Source organism: Callithrix jacchus, chromosome 19 (assembly GCF_049354715.1).
Source record: "Callithrix jacchus isolate 240 chromosome 19, calJac240_pri, whole genome shotgun sequence".
Taxonomy (NCBI): Eukaryota; Metazoa; Chordata; class Mammalia; order Primates; family Cebidae; genus Callithrix; species Callithrix jacchus.
Genome location: NC_133520.1, coordinates 32,222,470 through 32,245,033, shown reverse-complemented (window position 1 = coordinate 32,245,033; position 22,564 = coordinate 32,222,470). Strand labels below are relative to the sequence as shown.

The following is a 22,564-nucleotide window of genomic DNA, read 5'->3' as shown; positions in this document are numbered from 1 at the left end:
ACATCCCATGCAGACATCAGTCTGGATCCAACTGCTATCCTGGCAGGCTTCTACAGGCTGGAGATGTGAACATACAGGAGGTGTGGGGGGAGGGAGGTGGGAGCAAGAACGGGGAGGCAGCAGACAGAACGAGGATTTTCCTGAGTTATAAGATGCACCATTTGTCTAGAGGTCTGGTTGCAAAGCGCTGGCGGCTATGACTGCTTACACCAAAGACTCTTAGCTCCAGTGGTGTGTGGGAAACCTTGGTGTCTTATGCCCTGGAAGGGCCTCCCTTTGCTAGAGTATATGGTCCTCTTATTAGAAACTCACAGTGTCATGCTGTTTCAAACCTCACAGCCCAGCCTCTGGTGGAAAGGTGGGCTTAGCAAGGCAGCAGAAAAGGCTGAGAGGGGTCTAGAAAATGATTGCATCCCTGCAGCAGAAAGGAGGTAAATGGCACGAGCTATTAGGGGCAGTAGCTTTCACTGTTGACACCCCTGTCCCTCATACCTACCCTATAGGTCTCGGTGCCTGGGGAAAATGGGCTAAGCAGCGGAGCTGCCTCAGGTGCCTGGAGTTGGTTTGGGGGCAGCAGGTGGGGAAGACAGTTCCTAGTGAAGCTCCATGGCCCCACCCTCAGCGATCCACAGCTGTGTGTCCTGGGCCCATGCTGTCTGAGGGGGTCTGTGCCAATGTTTCCGGAGAGAGGAGGCCCAGCTTCTCTCTGACAGGTAGAGGGACTTAGGAGTGTGAGTGCAATTAACCAAATAGATCCGTTTGGGAAATTGAAGGCCTGGGGGAGCTGAGTGGCTTCTCTGCCTTGCATCAGAGGGCTAGTGTCTGCTTCCTGTGATGGGAGCTGACAAGGAGCAGAAGTACTGGGGGTGTCAGGAGGGAAGGGGAGAGATGAAGCCCGGGTGTGGAGGGTGCTCCATGCTGGGATGGGAGGAGGAGGGAGGGGCGGCGCAGGAGTGGATGCCTGGGGCAGCTCCAGATGGCAGTGGCTTCCAACAAAGGGAGAAGAGGCAAAGAAACGGAGGGCTTCCTCCTTAGGTGGTTTCAGAGCGCACACCTGGAGCCCCAGGGGACACTTGCTCCGAAACAGCTAGGCAGTGTTTCCAGTGAATCTTGGAATGAGCCACCCTAAATACACACGCCAGCCCCAAATCCAAATGGTTGCCACAGAGGTGCCAGAGTTGGACTACAGGATTCGAATCCAGGCTCTTTCTTAGGTGGGGGTTCCTTAACCTCTGTGTACTTTTATTCTCTGCCATCAGTCAAACACAGGTAATAACGGGCCTTACCTCATGGGGCTGCTGTGGGAGGACAGAGTGCAGGGCACAGTGCCTGGTGCCCAGGGATTGCTGAGGTGCTGATTATTATAATGATGACTGTTATCATCATCTAAAGAAACCTGGGTCAGCTTCCCTTGTTTCAGAACTTACTGTACCCTCAACAACCATATGTCCTGCTGGCAAGTAGTCCCTGCAGGCTTTCTGATTTCTTTTTTAAGGTTCCTCTGTGTGCCTGAAAGTCCTTTGATAGGCACTGCCCCTTCATGATTTGTGGGTGCTTCACACTGGAGGAGGCAGTGTGATGTCATAGCAAGAAAAACAGTCTATGATTCAGGGATCCAAGTATAGCAGGGGCTCTTTCACTAATTAGTTTTGTGAAATCTTGGGGGAAATAACTTCTCAGAGAGCCTTAGTTTATTCATCGATCAAATGGGGATGATGACAGAAGCCTTGCTCATATGACTGAATTGTGTTGACAGTCAAACGATACAGTTAATGTAGATGGATTCACTATTAAAAGGATTCAGCTCAGAACTGATAGTTGATTTTGCTGGTTAATTTTCAGTGGCCAGAAGTATGAGCCAGAACGAATTTATCCTGATCAGGCAGGAGGTGGCAGGGCATGACTCCATGGCAGCCACATCTGTAGTCGGGCAGTGAGACTGCCGTCATCAGAGAAGGCAGCCCCCGGGGTTCCTGAGGTGGGGATCTGGTCAGGCTACCCAGAGTGAATGCGCAGGAGGGACAGTGATAGAGTGGGGAGGGTGCATGGGAAAGTGTCAAGAGTGGGGACCTGGTGACACAGAGCTGACCTAACTCCCTGATTCTGTCCCCGTCCAGTTTCATATATACTTTGGACCCATTTAAATATACTGGTACACCGCTTTTGCAATCACACTCCTCCACATGTAGTAAAAGAATGGCATGCCCCCAGCTGCCCTCCACCCCCAACAAAACACACACTATTGTCAGTATGTTCAAGTTCAACGTTAGTAAAAACAATAGGGTGAACATACCCTAAGGTCAGATGAATTTCCCAGGAGGTTTCTGAAACCTGACACTGTTCTGAGATACATGGTAACCCTGAAAGGGCCACACAAGAAACTGCCTTGATAAAACAAGTGTATCTGAACTGCCACTGATAAGAGAAATCATAATAACCCTCAGTTATTAAATGCCTGCTATGTGCCAGGCACCACGCAGGGCTCTTTACCTGTTTATATATTTACCCTTTAACCTTTACCACAAGGTGTTGGTTATTATCCCCGTTTTATAAACTAGAAAACTGAGGCCTAGAGAGGTTCAGCGTTCTCAAGGTCACAAAGCCAGTGGACCTGGAATTCCAGCAGATGTGACTGGATCCCAAACACATGTCATCAGCACTCTCAGCTTCCACTTTTCAACCCTCTCCATGCCCCACCCTCAGCTCTAAGTCTTTCTGGGAGGACAAAAGACACCAAGAGAGGGTGGTGGAGTGAGAAAGACAAACTTCAATGAAGCAGAGATGCCCAAACTCAAAGAACAAGGCCGGGCGCGGTGGCTCACGCCTATAACCCCAGCACTTTGGGAGGCCGAGGCGGGTGGATCATGAGGTCAAGAGATCGAGACCATCCTGGTCAACAAGGTGAAATTCCATCTCTACTAAAAATACAAAAATTAGCATGGTAGTGTGCGTCTGTAGTCCTAGCTACTCGGGAGGCTGAGGCAGAAGAATTGCTTGAACCCAGGAGGCGGAGGTTGTGGTGAGCCGAGATTGTGCCATTGCACTCCAGTCTGGGTAACAACAGTGAAACTCCGTCTCAAAAAAAAAAGAACAAGGCAACCTCGTCCTGCTCAGGCCTCCAGGCCAGACCCTCCCAATTCAGCAGTCTCGGTCAGTCTGTCACTATTGCCCTTACTGCTCTGTCAAAATTGCAGCCCTCAGTCGTCACTTGTCCTCGCCTGCCACCAGGGCCTGAGAGTAAAACAGGAGTTGCTGGGAGTGGCAGCAAAATCCAACCCGGAATGGAACAAGGCAGACCCTGGGCACGGGGCATGGCTCAGTGCTACAGATCTCAGCTGCTTACTGAGCCTGGACAACTGTCCATCTGCCGAGGGCAGGGAATCTCGAACTGTCCCCCATATGCCAGGGCTGTCAGTCAGGAGCTCCCAGGTTGTGGAGGTCCAGACTAAGTAGGGTGTGGGTCACAAAGCTGTCACCCGATTTTTCAATTAGGTGGACACTGGGACAATGCCAGCGCTAATGTTGGCTGACTGACCCTGACAGGGAAGAAGGCTCAAACACTACCCTCCACAGCCTCCTTGCAGGGAGAACCTTGGGATGCACTCTGCGGCAACTCAGGGCTTCTGTCTCTGGGGAGAAGAAAGGAGATGCCCCTCAGAAGATTCCCGCGGCCAGGCAAACAGACTTCCCTTCTCAAAGAGAAGGGGCAGGAGGCAGGAATGTCCTCCCACCCTCACCCCTCCAGTGACACACGCCCAGGCCCAAGTCCTGCTTACCTTCTTTGCCTCATTCAGCCTCCTCCTTTCAACACCAGAGGAGGCTCCGTTCCAGGCTGCAGCAGGAAGGAAAACTCCAGTGTTCCAAATTGCACCTAAGTCAATCAACCTGTCTCAAGCAAGCACAAAGGAAAACCCCAGGGTTACTCTAAGAAAGGAAAAAAAAAGGCTTTGTGGTTTGCAGCTTGCTCATTCACGGGGGAAATGACATCTCTGTCTACATGCATTTGTAAAGTTTTGCATAGCGTAACAGCATCTTTGTTCAAAGAAGTTCAAAGCACTCTGCAAAAAAACAAAACAAACAAAAACCAAAAAAGAGAAAACAGGACGGATCCTGCAAGGGGGATTGTCTCTCATCCGTGATCATTTCTTAGTGCCCTGACACCACAGTCTAATTGCTGACTCCCTATTCACTGCAAGAAGTTAAGCCGTATCTCGAAGAATCTCTCTTATACCAGGAGAGAACTTACCCATAATCATCTCCTTAATGTTTCAGCTTCCTAGGAGAATGACTATGTTTTTCTACTCTGTCTACTGATAAGCAAACCAAGTTTACCGTAAATAAATCCATAACACTTTGAAAGGGGATCCAATTTCAGGGTCAGGAGATGCAAATTTTAAATCCTGGTTATGTCATTTAGAGCAGGACACCTCGCTATGTGTGACTCAATTTCTGAATCTGTAACATGGGAGAAGGCATGACAGAGTGGGTCAGACCATTAGTTAGCGGGGTTCAAGTCCAGTTCTTTTCAACAACATATAACCTTTCTTGGTAGAGATAACATATTCCATTTTGTCATTTGTTACAACATTAAAAAGTGTCTGCAGGAGGCTGGGCGTGTTGGCTCATGCCTGTAATCCCAGCACTTTGGGAAGACGAGGAGGGCAGATCACTCAAGATCAGTTCGAGACCAGCATGGCCAACATGGAGAAACCCTGTCCCTACCAAAGATACAAAAATTAGCTGGGTGTGGTGGTGCCTACCTGTAGTCCCAGCTATTCAGAAGCCTGAGGCAGGAGAATGGCTTGAACCTGGGAGGCAGAGGTTGCAGTGAGTTGAGATTGTGCCACTGCACTCCAGCCTGGGCAACAGAGTGAGACTCCATCTCCCCTCCTCCAAAAAAGAGTGTCTGCAGAAAATGGTACAGTCCACCCTTGTAGAGGGGAATGTGACAACAGCTATTTAAATAAGTATGCATTTACTCTTTGACCCAACAATCCCAATTCCAGGAGTCTATTCAAAGTATACCCTATATGCCTACAGTCCCCAAGCTTCTTGTTAAGTGAAAAACACATGATAGAAAATAATGTTTAATATGCTACCATTTATTTAGGAAAGAGGGGAGGAATACAAAAATATGTATTCATTTGCTTACATATTTTAAAAAGACAATAAAATGATAAAGCATAAAATACATTTTAAAAGACCTACAGGGGCCGGGCGCGGTGGCTCACGCCTGTAATCCCAGCACTTTGGAAGGCCGAGGCAGGTGGATCATGAGGTCAAGAGATCAAGACCATCCTGGTCAACATGGTGAAACCCCGTCTCTATTAAAAATACAAAAATTAGCTGCGCATGGTGGCATGCACCTGTAATCCCAGCTACTCGGGAGGCTGAGGCAGGAGAATTGCTTGAACCGCAGAAGCCGGAGGTTGCAGTGAGCCGAGATTGCGCCATTGCACTCCAGCCTGGGTAACAAGAGCTAAACTCTGTCTCAAAAAAAAAAAAAAAAAGACCTCCAGGGGCCAGGTGTGGTGGCTCAGGCCTGTAATCCCAGCACTCTGGGAGGCCGAGGCAGGCAGACTGCCTGAGCTCAGGAGTTGGAGACCACCTGGGCAACATGGTGAAACCCCGTCTCCACCCAAATACAAAAAATTAGCTGGGCGTGGTGGCTCACACCTGTAATCCCAGCTACTCGGGAGGCTGAGGCATGAGAATAGCTTGAATTCAGGAGGCAGAGATTGCAGTGACCCAAGATCATGCCATTGCACTCTAGCCTGGGTGAAGAGCAAGACTCCGTCTCAGAAAAAAAAAAAAAAATGACCTACAGGGAGAGGGAGACATGAAGTGCAGGGACAGACAGAAGCTGTACTTTGAATAGGCCTTGTTACATGGATTTGCTTTGGAATATGTAAATATTTGACATAATTACAAGACATAATTAAAAAGTTTCAAAGAGGCTGGGCACGGTGGCTCACGCCTGTAATCCCAGCATTTTGGGAGGCCAAGGTTGGTGGATCACTTGAGATCAGGAGTTCGAGACCAGCCTGACCAACATGGTAAAACCCCGTCTCTACTAAACTTTACAAAAATTAGCTGGATCCTATGGAGGGCACCTGTAATCCCATCTGCTTAGGAGGCTGAGATATGAGAATCTCTTGAATCTGGGAGGTGGAGGTTGCAGTGAGCTGGGATCATGCCACTGTACTTCAGCCTGGGTGAGAGAGCAAGACCCTATCTCAAAAAAAAAAAAAAAGTTTCAAAGAATTACATAAAGATGAAAATAAAATGAAAGAAATGAACCTTTGAGTTCAGTTGGTTGGCATACTACACATAGATTAAAACAATAGTAATTTGACTGTGTATCCTTATCAGGGTATCCAATCTTTTGGCTCCCCTGGGCCACATTGGAAGAAGAAGAATTGTCTTGGGGCCACACACAGAATACACTAACACTAAAAGGAGTTTAAGCAATTGCAAAAAAGTCTCATAATGTTTTCAGAAAGTTTATAAATTTGTGTTGGGTCACATTCAAAATCATCCGGGACTGCATGTGGCCTGTGGGTTGGACACGCTTGCCTTAGATAGATGTACCCTAAAGATAAAAAGAACTGCTCTGTGCCCCACAAGAAATTCTAAACTGTTTTAAATAATTGTATTAAATAATCATATTACTGATGGTACTATAATATTATATGTCCATTGTGGAATAAATCAAATGAGTAATACTGTTGATGTTGCTTGGAAACAAGATTTATTGGCTGAAAGGAGATACAAATGTAAGATTGATGAGATTGGGTAAAAATTCTGTAGTCTTGATTGTGAACTGGGGGTATCAGTATGCCCTTCATGTTTTAGGTTAATCACATACAGGTGTGCATGCACGTTTCCTAGCTCTGTTCACTGTAAGGCCTAGAAACAATGGCCATCGTAGTAGGAATGAGCACCTCTAGCAATCAGATTATGAATTCTAAATACCATTCCCTGGGAAAGAGTTGGGCCTCCTCAGAGAAATGACTGACTCTAAATTCGATGTGGCAAACATACAAGATAAACATAGAATATCCTGTCATGCCAAAAAAGCAAACAGTGTTAAAGACTACGAGAGTCATGTCAAAAGGACTCCGAAACCAAGCAGAATAAGGTTTCTGTGGTCAAGCTGAGTATCAATACGGATAATAATTGCAACAGGGAGAAATATAACAAATGTGTTTAAGTCTATGAATTCCCAATAATATTTAAAGATAATCCTAAATAAGCCATTAGTCACATTTGAAGGATGTCAGGGAAATACCTCACTATTTAGAAAACTGTTTAATGAAAGAAAAGGGGGAGTAGGTGGGGGCATAGCTGAAACGAGATTGGCCTTATATTGACAATTATTGACAAGGATGATGGATACATAAGTTTCATGATATTATTCTCTCCTCTTCCATAAAACATTTTCAAAGTAAAAAGTATTTTAAGTGATAGAGCAGGTCAAGAAATAGAAAATCATTGGAATATTAACTCTTGAAACTCTCTATATGATAGAATTTAATCCTAACAGAAATCCAGTATGACATGACATAGATATTATTATTTTAGAGACAAGGTCTTGTTCTAACACCCAGGCTGGAGTGCAGTGGCAGGATCACAGCTCACTGCAGCCTTGACCTCTGGGACTCAAATGATCCTCCCACTTCAGCTTCCCAAGTAGCTGGGCCCACAGGTGTGTGTCACCACACTTGGCTAATTTTATTTATTTTTTGTAGAGATGAGGTCTCACTATGTTGCCCGGGTTGGACTTGAACTCCTGAAATCAAGCAATCCTCCTACCTTGGCTCCCAAAGTGTTGGTATTGTAGGCATGTGCCACTGTGCCCAGCCTGATATACACATTATTATCCCCATTTACACCTGAGGAAATATGTGTAAAGAATCCATGTGATGCTGGGCATGGTGACTCATGCCTGTAATCTCAGCACCTTGGAAGGCTGAGACAGGTGAACTTCTTGAGCCCAGGTGTTCGAGACCAGTCTGGGCAACATGGCGAAACCTTGTCTCTACAAAAAACCAGAAACCAAAAAACAAAAAAAGAATCCATGTGAGTCAAACCCATATGATCTTATCTCAAAGGCCCACTATTCCACAGTTGCCTCTCCAACAACACCCTCATAGGTATATCTGGGTTAATAAAACCTTCCTTTCCTTTATGAGAGTTGTCAGGGGACTGCAATGAAATAACATAGAGGCAAGTACTTGGAAAACCAAATCTTTATACAAATATTTTACTGCCATTTGAAAATTAGAGATCAGACCTACCTATAGGATTACTGTGGAGATCAAACGAGGGCAGCAATTTGAGGATAGATGGACAGATATATAGACAGACAGACAGACAGACAGATAATCCTTAAAGATGAATGAAGTTGTAATTATCCCCAGTGATTTGATCATCAGTCATAGGACTTTAGGCTTCGTGAAAAGTGAAACTTAGAATTCAGGAAATAGGCTCTCCCTCTGACTCAGGCATAGGAAGGTTTCAGGAAAGACACCTGATACTCCAGGGAGGAATAGGGACCAAGAAGGCACATGATATCCTGCAGGCTGCAAGAAGAGCAGCTCTAGGTCACAGCAAGGCAGAGACCATGGTCAGTTTTCCAGGCACTTGGGCGCTGTCCCTAGATCCTAGAAGGTCAGATAAAGCAGCCACGCTTCAGACATCTGCTGGGTTCCTCTGAAGGAGGTCTGAGCTGGAAGCGAGGAGAGTAGGTATGGAAGACACTCCCTAGCAACAAAAGCAGGATCCAGCATATGGGACTGATGACAGGGAGTGTCTGGGGTTGCTAACGAGCTCTAACACTTCTCTCTTTCAGCATATCTTAATGTCTGTCTGGGGGTTCTTTACAGATATTTCCTCAGCAAATGTTTATTCTCAGACTGTCCTTCCCTCTGCCATAAATATAAGCTGGTCTGGGGATCTCTTATACTTTTTCATCTTGGAATTCTGTAATTCCATTAGGACATATTTCTAAAGAAGCACATAATCAAAATTCTCCTGACTCGTGGTTCATGTGCCTCCACCCCCTGAATATTTAGTCTGTGTTCAGGGCACAAAGATCATTCTTTCTCTGTCTCCCAGGATTCTTACTTAAACATTTAAAAAGTTATTTTACCTACTTTTTGAATAGCTAATCCCTTCACATGGTATGAAACTCAAATGATACAGAAGTATAGACAGTATACTTTTGAGGTTAGCCTAGAACATCTTCCTTCCAACTCTGTCCCACAGCTTCCCAAGCTCCACTCATCCCCTGTCTCTGGACAACCAGTTAACTAGTTTCTTATGTACCCTTCCAGAGATAGTCTCTGCAGGCACATATACACATGCATGTGTTTTTTAAAATTCTAGCATACTATACATATTTTCCTTTCCTTTGCTTTTTGCCATTAACAGCTACCTTAGATATATTTCTGTATTGGTTCATATAAAACTGCCTTGTTATGTTAAAAACTCCATGGTATTTCATTGTATAAACATATAATTATTTACTTAATCCTCTACTGATAGACATTTACGTTGCTTATAGTCATCTCATATTAAAAATTACTATAATACATATCTTTGGGTAAATGTGATTCTTATATTTGCAAGACTATTTTTCAAATGAATTCTTGGAGGCAGAGTTTCCAGGTCAAAGATAACGTGACCAAGTTTCCCTCCATGAATGTAGTGACAATTTATACTACCAACAGCAATGTATGAGAGTTCCTGTTTCTCATTCCTTCTCCAATATGTTGTGTTACTCATCTTTTCGATCTCTGACAATCTGACACACAGAAATTGGTATCTCTTTTGTGGTTCTCTTACTATAAGTAAGATTGAGTATTTTCATTTTATTGTATTAGTCCATTCTCACACTGCCATAAACAACTGCCAAAGTCTGGGTAGTTTATAAAGGAAAGACTTTAATTAACTCACAGTTCAGCATGGCTGGGGAGGCCTCAGAAACTTACAATCATGGTAGAAAGGGAAGCAAACATGTCCTTCCTCACATAGTGGCAGGAGAGACAAGAATGAGAGCTGAGTGAAGGGGGAAGCCCCTTAAAAAACCATCAGATCTAGTGAGAACTTACTCACCATCGCGAGAACAGCATGGGGGGAAACTGCCTCCATGATTCAATTACCTCCCACCAGGTCCCTCCCACCACATGTGGGGATTATGGTAACTACAATTCAAGATGAGATTTGGGTGGAGATACTGCCAAACCATATCAATTTCAATATTCTATTATTTGCCCATTTCTCTACTGGGCAGTTGGTTGATTCTCATCAGTCTGAAGGAACTTTTATTAGGGGACTCCTTGTCTATAAGAGGGGCTGCAAATTATCCACATCATTATTTTTATCCTGACTTTATTTGTGGTTTTGCTATGCATGAAATTTTTTTCGTAGTTTATTGGATCTTTTCTATTTTACTATGTTTTGTGTCATATTTAGGCCTTCTTTTTTCAAGATTATTTTTATGTTTCCATGTTTTTAATATTTCTATGGTTTAATTTCTTTCTTCTTCTTCTTCTTTTTTCTTTTTTTTTTGAGACAGGGTCTTGCTCTTTCGCCCAGGCTGGAGTGCAGTGACATGATCATGACTCACTGCAGCCTTGACCTCCCAGGCTCAAGTGATCCTCCCACCTCAGCTTCCCAAGTAGCTGGAACCACAAGCACTGGGCCCACAGCTGCATACCTGGCTAATTTTTAAATTGTTTGTAGTGACAGGGTGTCACCATGTTGCCCAGCCTGGTAATTTCTTTGTGCTTCAATCTTAATCCATCTGAAACTCACTTTGAAATCATGCGAAGAAGGGCTCTAGCTATATATAAGATGGTCATGATCCCAACTCATTCATTTAAAAATTTACCTTTTACTCTATGGTTTGAAATGTCATCTTCAATCATACGCAGTACTAAATTCTCCTCTGTGTTTGGATCTATTTCTGGACTTTATCTTCTACTCATCTGTTTAGCCCTTCATGTGCTGGTATCATTCCATTTTAATTACTGTAGTTTTATAATCGAGTTTATATTCTTTAAAAACTTTTTTCTGTTTACTCTTGCTTGTCAAATTTTTCTTAGATTCCTCTAGAATCAGATTTTTTCATTTCTAAAGAAAATCAAGTAATATTTTTATTGGAGTCATATTAAAATTACAAATTAACTTAGAATGACATGATGTTGACTCTAAGAATGTGATATGAATTTTAATTTATTCAAATTTTCTTTGGAATTTTCAATTTCATTTAAAAATTTTATTGTACAAATTATGAACTTTTTGTTATATTTATTACTATGCATTTGATCATTCATTAAGTTATTTTAAATAATTGTTGCATACTAATTTGAATCCTACCATATTGAAAGTTATTTTTCTATTTTTAAATTTAAAAATATGTTTTGTGAGATGGGGTCTTGCTCTGTCATTCAGGCTGGAGTGCAGTGGCATGATCACAGCTTATTGCAGCCTCAACCTCTGGGCTCAAGTGACCTTTCCATCTCAGCTCCCCACGTAAGTGGGATTATCGGCATGTGTTACCATGCTCAGCTAATTTTTAAATTACTGTTTTGTAGAGGCAAGGTCTTTAGACTACGTTACCTAGGCTGGTCTCAAACTCCTGGGCCCAGTGATCCCCCCTGCCTCAGACTCTTAAAGTGTTGGGATTATAGGCATGAGCCATTGTGCCTAGACCACAATTTTTTTAAAATTTAAATTTAAATTTTTTGAGATGGAGCTTTGCTCTGTCACCCAGGTGGGAGTGCCGTGGCGTGAACGTAGCTCACTGCTACATTGAACTCCAGGGCTCAGAAAATTCTCCTGCCTTGGGGTCCTGAGCAGCTGGGACTACAAGTGCATGCCACCACATCAACTTATTTATTCTTATTTATAGTTTTAGAGATGGGGGTCTTGCTATGTTGTCCAGGCTGGTCTTGAACTCTTGGCCTCAGGTAATCCTCCTGCCTCAGCCTCCTGAGTAGCTGGGATTATAGGCATAAGCCACTGTGCCTGGCTTGAATGTGATTTCTAAATAATCCATAATTCAAAGAGAACGTTTCAATTGAAATGAAAAAGTACATTGAACTGAATGAAAATGAAAATACTACATATCAAAATCTGAGTGACACAGCTAAAGCACTGCTCAGAGGGAATTTTATAGCACTAAATCCACACATTAGAAAACAGGAAACACCTCAAATCAGTCATTGAAGGTCCCACCGCGAGAAACTAGTAAAGGAAGAGTCAACTTCCCACCCTAAAATCTAAAAGCAAGCAGAAGGAAAGATATAATAAAGAGCAGAAATCAATAAAATAGAGAGCAAACACAATAGAGAAAAATCAATGAAACAACAAACTGCTTCTTTGAAAAGATCAATTCAATTGACGATCCTTTAGCAAAACCGAAAAATAAAAAAAACAGAAATGACACAATCATCAATCTCAAGAATGAAAGAGGGATGCCACTACAGACCCTGCAGACAAAAGGGCTATGAGAAACTACCAAGAAAACTCTACACACATAACTTTAAAACTTAGGTGAAATGGGCCCTGTACAGTGGCTCATGCCTGTAATCCCAGCACTTTGGGAGGCTGAGGCAGGCGGATCACCTGAGGTCAAAAGTTCAAGACCAGCCTGACCAACATGGAGAAACCCTATCTCTACTAAAAATACAAAAATTAGCCGGGCATGGTGGTGCATGCCTGTAATCCCAGCTACTTGGGAGGCTGAGGCAGGAGAATCACTTGAACCCAGACGCGGAGGTTGCAATGAGCCGAGATCACACCATTGCACTCCAGCCTGGGCGACAAGAGCAAAACTCCGTCTCAAAAAACAAATAAGCAAGCAAGCAAACAAGCAAACAAACAAAAAACTTAGGTAAAATGAACCAAGTTCTCAAAAAACAAAAACTACTGTACTTCCCAATATGTGATAGATAATCTGAATTAATTTATTAAGAAAACTGAACAAATAATTTAAAAACCTTCAAAAAAGGAAACATTCAGGCCAGATGGTTTCTTTAGAGAATTCCTCCAAACTATTAAAGAAGAATTAACATCAACTCTATAAAATCTCTTTTACAGAAAAGAAGAAACACTTCCTAATTAATTTTATGAAAGTAGTGTTACTTTTATACCAAAACCAGACATAGATAGTCCAAAATTTAAAAAAGAAGATGAACAAAAGAAAAGGAAAATTATAAATCAATAAATCTCTCACAAATACAGACACAAAAATCCTTAACAGATGGGGTGAGATGGTAAGGCACAAGGATTGCTTTAGGCCAGGACCTCGAGACCAGCCTGGGCAATATTGCAACACCTTTATTTCCTTAATAAAATGTTAACATCCATTTAAAAAAATCCTTAACAAAATATAAGCAAACAGAAGTCAGCAATAAATACAAAGAAGTATACACCATAGCCAAATGGGGTTCATTCCAGGGATGCAAGGCTGGTTCCACATTCTAAAATCCATCAGTATAATCTACCATATGAACAGGCTAATTAAGAAAAATACACGATCATGTCAATCAATGCAGAGGAAGCATCTGACAAAATGAAACTCATTCATGATTTTTTTTGAAACCCATAAAAAGAGGAATTGAGAGAAATTTCTTCAGTGTGATAAAAAATTACAGAAAATACACAGAGAATGTTATTATACTTGATGGGGAAAGACCAAATGCTTCTTTCTAAAATTAACAACAAGGCAAGGATATCTGCTTTCACCACAATTATTTGACATAGTGTTGGCTGAAAGTTCTAGCCAACAGAATAAAGAAAAAAAAAAGGAAATAAAATGCATATAGGCCAGAAAGGAAGAAATAAAATTGTTCTTATTTGCAGATAATATGATGGTCTATATAGAAAATCTCAAGAACTGATTTAAAAAAATCTCTTGGAACTAATATATGAGGCCACACAAAGTGGCTCACACCTGTAATCCCAGCACTTTGTGAGGCTGGAGGTGGGAGGATAGTTTGAAGTCAGGTGTTCAAGACCAGCCTGGACAACATAGTAAGACCTTCTCTCTAAAAAAAAAATGTTAAAAGATTTTAAGGAGGTAGAACTGGTAGAAGGATCCCTTGAGCCCAGGAGTTTAAGGCTGTAGTGAGCTAAGAAGTTGTCAAAGAAGGTGCCACTGCATTCCTGCCCGGGCAACAGAGCAAGCTCTTGCTTTTCAAATTAAAATAAATAAATGAATACATCAACGTTGCAGAATATGAGACAAACATAAAAATTAATCAACTATCTCTATATACACATAATAAACATAAGGGAACAAAAAATTTAAATAGGATAACAATTACAATCTGCAAAAATACTTAGCCATAGAATGAACAAAACATGTATAGGACGTGTATGCTAAAACTACACAAAACTGATTAAAGAAATCAAATATCCACGTAAATGAAGAGGCCTACTCTGTTCACAACCTGGAAGACTCCACCCAGTACACATGCAAAGTATCTCCAAACTGATATACTGGTTTAATGCCATCCTTATCAAGATCCCAACAAAATTTTTAATAGCTGGACAAGATTATTTTAAAATTTATATGGAAATAAAAAGGAACAAGCGTAGCTAAAACAAATTTGACAAAGAAGAAAAACATAGAAGCATCAGTCTACCCAATTCAAAGACATTATATAGCTACAGTAACCAAACCTACATGATATTTGTGAAGGAAGAGACACAAAAAAATCCAAAAATAGACCCACATATATACTCAACTGATTTTTAATAAAAATGCAAAAGCAATCTTTTCAACAAATGGTGAAAAAACAGTCTTTTCAACAAATGGTGCTGAAATAATTGGATATCCTTAGGCAAAAAACAAAGAAAGAAAGAAAAAAGAAATCTTAACCTAAGTCCTCATATAAAGACTAACTCAAACTGGATGGCTGACTTAAACATAAATGTCAAACTAAAAACCTGTGCAATAAAAATCGAAGGAAATTGTTGCAACCTGGAGCTAGGCAAACAATTCTTAGATTTGAGACCAAAATATAATTCATAAAAGGAAAAATTTATAAATAAACTCAGCTTCACTAAAATTAAGCTTTTATCTGTGAAGGATGACGAGTGGGAGAAACCACACAGATGATGAAGAACAAGTTCTAGAATATGTGAGGAACTCTCAAAATTCAGCAGTAAAGGCACAAATAATCCAACTAGAGCATGGGCACAAGACATGAAAATACATTTCATCAGAGTAGATGTACAGACAGCAAACAAGCATGTGAAAAGGAGTTCAACATCATCAGCCATTAGGGGAATGTGAATTAAAACCACAATGAGAAAAAAATTAGTGAGACATTACTGCACACCTATTAGGATGACTAAATGAAACAAAAATAGTGACAACACCAAAGGCTGGTGCGGATGTGGAGAAATGACATCACCCATATGTTGCTGGTAGAAATGTAAAATGGTACAGCCAGTCTATTATACAGTTTGGCAGTTTCTTAAATAATTAAACATGTAACTATCATACAACCCAGCAAATATAAATCTGGGCATTCAATCCAGAAAAATGAAGACTATGTTCGCACAAGAACCTGTACATAAATGTTTATAACAGCTTTATTCATAATAGCCAAAAATTAGAAACAATCCAGGTGTCCCTCAATGAGTAAATGGTTAAACAGACGGTGGTAGGCCCACAGCATGGAATACTACTTGGCAATAAGAAGGAATGGACTATTGATACCACTGATACTATTGATATATGCAGGAACTTAGGTGAATCCCCTGAGAATTATGCTGAATGAAAAAGGCCAATCCCAAAAAGTCACATACTGTGCGATTCCATTTATGGAGCAGAAATACTAACATTATAGATAACAGATTAATGGTTTCCAGGGGTTAAGGAAGGGGGAGGTGGTGGTAAGAAATGGGTGTGGTCATAAAAGGACAACATAAAAGATCATCATCCTTCTGGTGATCTTGACAGTATAATGTCAATTTCCTGGTTGTGATATTGTACTACAGTTTTGCCATTGGGGGAATCTGGGCAAAGTACAGTGTTACCATTGGGGGAATCTGGGCAAAGTATAATGTTACCATTGGGGGAATCTGGGCAAAGTATAGTGTTATCTGCTACAACTGCATGCGAATCTATATTAGTCCCAAAATAAAAAGTTTAATTAAAAATAGTTTTCAGTTGATTCTTTTTCTATTTATGTAAATAATTATATAATCTGTAGATAATTATAACATATCTTCCTTTCCAATTTTTATACCTTATATTTTTCTCTTGACAGAATCAATTTAATGTTAGTGAAAGCAAAAACAAATTAGGGGAAAAATCTATTACCATATAAAGTAATACAAATTGGATGAAAACATTATAAAAATATATTCTCAGGCTGGGCATGGTGGTTCACATCTGTAATTCCAGCACTTTGGGAAGCCAAAGTGGGCAGATAGCTTGAGCCTAGGAGTTTAAGACCAGCTTGGGCAACATGGCAAAAATCCATCTATACAAAAATTAGCCAGGCATGGGTGTGTGCCTGTAGTCCCAGATGCTTGGGAGGCTGAGGCAGGAGAACCGCTTGAGTCCAGGTGGTCGAGGCTGCAGTGAGCCATGGTTGTTTCACTGCACTCTGACTCTAGTGACAGAGCGAGATCCTGTCTCAAAAACCCAAAAAAACAATCCCCCCACTACACATTCTCATTATGTGTTAGCATGTAGTATAGATTCTAAACACTAAAACATTTTCCCAAATTTATTTAAAAGCTATTTCTTCTCAGAATAAATTGCCCAAATGCTAAGAGCATCATGAGGGCCCAACAATGACATTTACAAGAAAGGAGATGTGTTAACCTTCCTTGATAACTTCTTTTGTTAAGTGAATCTCACATTCAGCTAAAACAGGGTTACTTATTTCAGTATAACTGGACCTGCTTTCTGAAGCCATTAGCAAGAGGACAAGATTTTTGAAATGCAAGGAAGTTGAATGATTCTCTCTGGAATGTTCAAAACAGATGTAAGCACTCTCATCAATTAGATCAGTCCAAACAGGACAGTAAACAATTTGGAGAGCCAATATCTTTGCAAGGTGCCAGAGTGATTGTTAGTGACACGGGGAAACCCAGGATCGAGCATGCCTGCTACACAGTGAGGGGGCAGGGAGGGCTAGTCTAGACTAGGGGAGTCTAACACAGCTGTTTGAGAGACACTGCTGAAGAATGCAAACACAAGCCCCAGATTGAAAGAAAAGATTTGAAGGATATTTGATAAACTGATAAAGGGTTTGTTCCATAACACATTTTAAAATTCTCAAAGGAATAGTAAGAAACAACCTAATAAAAAACAAGCAAAAGATTATTTTGCTAAATAGATACTTCATCGAAGATATATATATGGCCAACAAACACAAAATGATGTGCAACCCAGAAATATGAATTAAAATCACAGTGAGATACCATTATACACTTGTTGGAATGGCTAAACAACAAACAAACAAAGCCCTCATAATCCCAAGTCCTACTGAGGATGCACAGCCACTGGAACTCACATACATTGCTGGTGAGAATCTTTGGAAAGCAGTTTGGCAGTTTCTTAGAAAGTTACACATACAGTGTCATATGACCTGGGATTCCTACTTTTGGTATATACTCCAGAGAAATGAAAACATGTATATATGAAGTTTAAGGTAGTTTTTTACAGTTCAAGCCTGTATGGCCAAGATAATCCTAAGCAAAAAGAACAAAGCTGGAAGCATCATGCTACCTGACTTCAAACTATACTACAAGGCTACAGTAATCAAAACAGCATGGTACTGGTACCAAAACAGAGATATAGAACAACGGAACTGAACAGAGGTCTTGGAAGTAACGCCACACTCCCACAACCATCTGATCTTTGACAGACCTGACAAAAACTAGCAACGGGGAAAGGATTCCCTGTTTAATAAATGGTTTTGGGAAAACTGGCTAGCCATGTGCAGAAAGCTGAAACTGGACCCCTTCCTTACACCTTATACAAAAATTAACTCCAGATGGATTAAAGATTTAAACATAAGACCTAACACCGTAAAAACCCTAGAAAAAAACCTAGACGATACTATTCAGGACACAGGCATAGGTAAGGACTTCATGACTAAAATACCAAAAGCAATGGCAACAAAAGCCAAAATAGACAAGTAGGATCTAATTAAACTTAAGAGCTTCTGCACAGCAAAAGAAACAATCATTAGAGTGAACTGGCAACCAACAGAATAGGAAAAAATTTTTGCAAGCTACCCATCTGACAAAGGGCCAATATCCAGAATCTACAAATAACTAAAACAAACATACAAGAAAAAAAAACCCATCAAAACGTGGGTGAAGGATATGAACAGACACTTTTCAAAAGAAGACATTTATGTGGCCAAGAAACATATGAAAAATGCTCATCATCACTGGTCATTAGAGAAATGCAAATCAAAACCACATTGAGATATCATCTCCTGCCAGTCAGAATGGCGATCATTAAAAAATCTGGAGACAACAGATGCTGGAGAGGATGTGGAGAAATAGGAATGCTTTTCCGCTGCTGATGGGAGTATAAATTAGTTCAACCATTGTGGAAGACAGTGTGGCAATTCCTCAAGGATCTAGAAATAGAAATACCATTTGACCCAGCAATCCCATTACTGGGTATATACCCAAAGGATTATAAATTGTTCTGTTATAAAGACACATGCACACATATGTTCATTGCGGCACTGTTTACAATAGCAAAGACTTGGAACCAACCCAAATACCCATCAATGATAAACTGGATAAAGAAAATGTGGCACCACAGAATGCTATGCAGCCATGAAAAAGGATGAGTTCATGTCCTTTGCAGGGACATGGATAAATCTGGAAACCAGTATTCTTAGCAAACTGACACAAGAACAGAAAAGCAAACACCACATGTTCTCACTCCAAAGTAGGTGCTGAACGATGAGAACACATGGACACAGGGAGGGGAACAGCACACACTGGGGTCTGTTGGGGGTTGGGGACTAGGGGAGGTATAGCAGGGGTAGGGAGATTGGGGAGGGATAACATTAGGAGAAATACCTAATGTAGGTGACGGGGGGATGGAGGCAGCAAACCACCATGGCATGTGTAAAAGAACAAAAAAACAAAAAAGAAAGAAAATATGCATATGTGTCCACACAAAAACGTATATAGTAATATTTATAGCAGTTTATTTATAATTGCCAAAAGCTGGAAATAAGCCACGTGTGTCAACAGATGAGTAAATAAACCATGGTATGCAATACAATGGAACACGATACAGCAATATAAAGCAATGTTCTACTGATAACGCAGCAAGTTAGAGGCATCTCAAATACATGAAGTCAAAGAAGCCAGTCTCAAAAAGTGGGATATTCTAGCATCTCATTTATATGACATTCTAGAAAATGCAAACCCTAGGGACAGAATAAAGATGAGTGGTTACCCAGGGTTGGGATTAAGGGGAGAGAATTAACCCCCAAAAGGGTACATGAGAATTTACTGAGATGATGGAAATGTTCTGTATCTTGCTTATGGTGGTGGTTACATAACTCTGTGTCTGGCAAAATTCATAGGGCTGCACACCTGGCAAGGGTGCATTTTGTTCTGTGTAACTTATAAGTCAGTAAATCTCATTTGGAAGAAAAAAGCCTTCAGATATATGAAAAGTTAAGTTAAAACCTAGAAGACAATGGAGAGACACACACCTGACAATGGATTTCTATCAAAATATTTTATAAAGAACATTCATAGATTAATAGGAGGATAAACAATCCAACAGACATCTAGGCAGGAGACAGAGAGGAATACATACGGCTAATAAACACATTGGTGATCTGGGAAATGCAATTAAGACCATAATCAGAAACCAATTTACACTCATTCAATTGGAAAAAATGACGTCTAATGATAACAAATGTTGAAAAAGGATTTCTTATCTGTTGCTTATGTATTTCTTATATATATATATATATATAAGCAACCACTTTGGGAAAAGTTTTGCATTACCTCTAATGTTGAACATTCACACACCGATTTAGCAGATCTACTCCTAGATATACACCCATGAGATACTCTTGCACATGTACGAAACTGTCCCTAGCAGTCCTATTAATCACAGCAGAAACCTAGGAAAAACCCAAAAGTTCAACAGAGAAAAGGATAATAAAACTGTGGTAGAGTCAAACAGTGAAATACTACACAGAAGTCAAAATGTGAATTAGAATCCTATGCGATAAGATAACATAAGCCAAGAAAAAAAAGAAAACAGGATTCAAGATAATAATTACTACAACTCAACAACAAAAAAAACCTGATTTTTAAAATGGGTGAAGGACTTGAATGGATACTTCTCCAAAGGAGATATACAAATGGCCAACATACATATAAAAAGATGCTCAAAGTCACCATCACTAATCATTAGGGAATGCAAATCAAAACCACAACGAGATACCTTCTCATATCTATTAGAATGGCTACTATTAAAAAATAAACCCATAAAATAACAAGTACTGGAGAGGATGTAAAGTTGAAGCCTCGTGCACTGTTGGTGGGAATGTAAAATGGTACAGCCTCTAATGAAAACAGCATGTAAGTTCCTCAAAAAATTAAAAATAAGCCAGGTGTGCTAGTGCATACCTGCAGTCCCAGCTACTCAGGAGGCTGAGGCAGGAGGATGGCTTGAGCCCAGGAGTCCCAGGCTGTGATGCACTGTGACTGCACTATTGCACTCCAGCCTGGGCAACATAATAGGACCTCATCTCAAAAATAATAATAATAATAAATTAAAAATAATATTAAAAGATAACAATTGCTTCTGGTAGTGGAGGAGGCAGAAAGGATAGATTGGGGGTACTGGTCGTGGTGAGGGAATCATAAGATTAGACATTTGCTAATTATCAAGGTCTTAGCTTTTGTTAGGGGTGGTAGGTTTGTAGATACTTATTATTATAAACAAAGAAGCAACCAGATGGGTGGATGGATGAATAGGAAGAAAGGGGGGGGAAGGAGCAGAAATAAAAGAGAAAGAAAAAGAGCAGGACCTGCATGGTCCAATGATGAGAGTGAGTCATGAGCCAACGATTATGATTCTGTGCACCTGAGGTCTAAAAATAAAAGAAAATCTGTTCCAATAAGTCAAAGGAAACCTAGATTATCTAAACTGAAAGGGATCTCAGAAATCTCTAATTGGATTCCATCATTCAATGTCATGTGAAAAGTGGTGCAGAGATAGCTCAGAAATGTGAATGAGGCTCAGAGATGAATGATCTCTTTAAGGTCACAGAGATATCTACATTCTAATCCCTTCAGAGCCATGCTTGTTAAAAAAAGGCAGCAGCAGTGAGGGAAAGTTAAGAACCGATATCCATTTCTAGTGTAACCATCCCTTTTAATCCTTCCAACATTCCAACAGTGGAAAAACTATTATCCTGACTTTACACGTTAGAAATTTGAAGCCTAGGCTGGGTATAGTGGCTCATGCCTGTATTCCCATCACTTTAAGAGACTGAGACAGGTGGATCGCTTGAGCCCGGGAGTTTGAGACCAGGCTGCGCAACATGGTGAAACTCCATCTCTACTAAAAATACAAAAGTTAGCCAGACGTGGTGGCATGTGCCTGTAATCTCAGCTACTCAGGAGGCTGAGGCAGGAGGATCACCTGAAGCTGGAGGCGGAGGTTGCAGTGAGCCAAAATTGAACTACTGCACTCCAGCTTGGACAACAGAGGGAGACCTTGTCTCAGAAAACACACACACACACACAAAACTAGAAGAAGAAGAAATCTGAAGCCTAACTTGTCCAAGGTTTCTTAGCTAGTGAGTGGCAAAGCCAAAATCAAACCCAGGTTTGTGTTCCCAAGTGTACGCTCCTTTATGCCTTGCTGAAACCTAGTTGGTGGTGCTGTAGCAAAATTTCAACAAATACTTGGTGAACAACCCTGTGGAAGATACAAAGATGAGCAAACTACCCGGGGGTTTCTTTAAAAAGTCCCCCTGGTGATTCTCTCAGAAAACGACTATGATTCTCAAAAGAAAAATTGGTATAAAAACCATACTGGCTATACTTAGTTTACATATTCAATATGTCTTTGTTTTAAAATATACCAGAGTCAGAGACATATGTGTACTGGTCAACATGACCTGGCCAGAGACATGTTCTGATCTATCAGACATCTGTCTCCGAGAGAGCTAGAGCAGGTAGGTCCTGGCAACTGGACCCTCAGTCCTGCAAGTAGGACCTGGGAAGAAGGGAGCCAATGAGAGCCAAGCTCCTGCCTCAGATGGAACAGTCTTGGGAAAGATCAGAAGCTGATGGGCAGGAGAGGCTGAGGGGGACACCCCATAAAGGTCCAGCCACAATCAGAGAAATGGGAGACACCTGGCCTCTGTAGATAGTGCTTTGTTTCCCTACTGGACCTCAATGATTTCCTCCACAGACCAAGCTAAGAAGTGAAAATGGGGGCACAAGGCAGGCAGGTCATTGTACAAGAGAGGCGTGACTTCACACCTGGCCCAGCTACAGACCAACTGGGAGGAAT

General features: G+C 41.1%; 1 protein-coding gene across 50 annotated transcripts in view; it reads right to left on the bottom strand.

Moving 5' to 3' along the window:
* Positions 1–22,564, bottom strand: part of NFASC (neurofascin) — a 206,451-nt gene that overhangs the window by 99,179 nt on the left and 84,708 nt on the right. For 39 of the 50 annotated variants that reach the window (XM_035280869.3, XM_078356980.1, XM_008985521.5 and 36 more), the window contains exon 2: positions 3,777–3,885. The exons of the other annotated variants lie outside the window; for them this stretch is intronic. Coding sequence is in view for 37 of the 39 variants with exons in the window: in XM_008985521.5 (XP_008983769.2) it covers positions 3,777–3,885 (109 nt within the window). In the remaining 2 variants the exon portion in view is untranslated. The remainder of the gene's footprint in view (positions 1–3,776; positions 3,886–22,564) is intronic. 50 annotated transcript variants of the gene reach the window in all.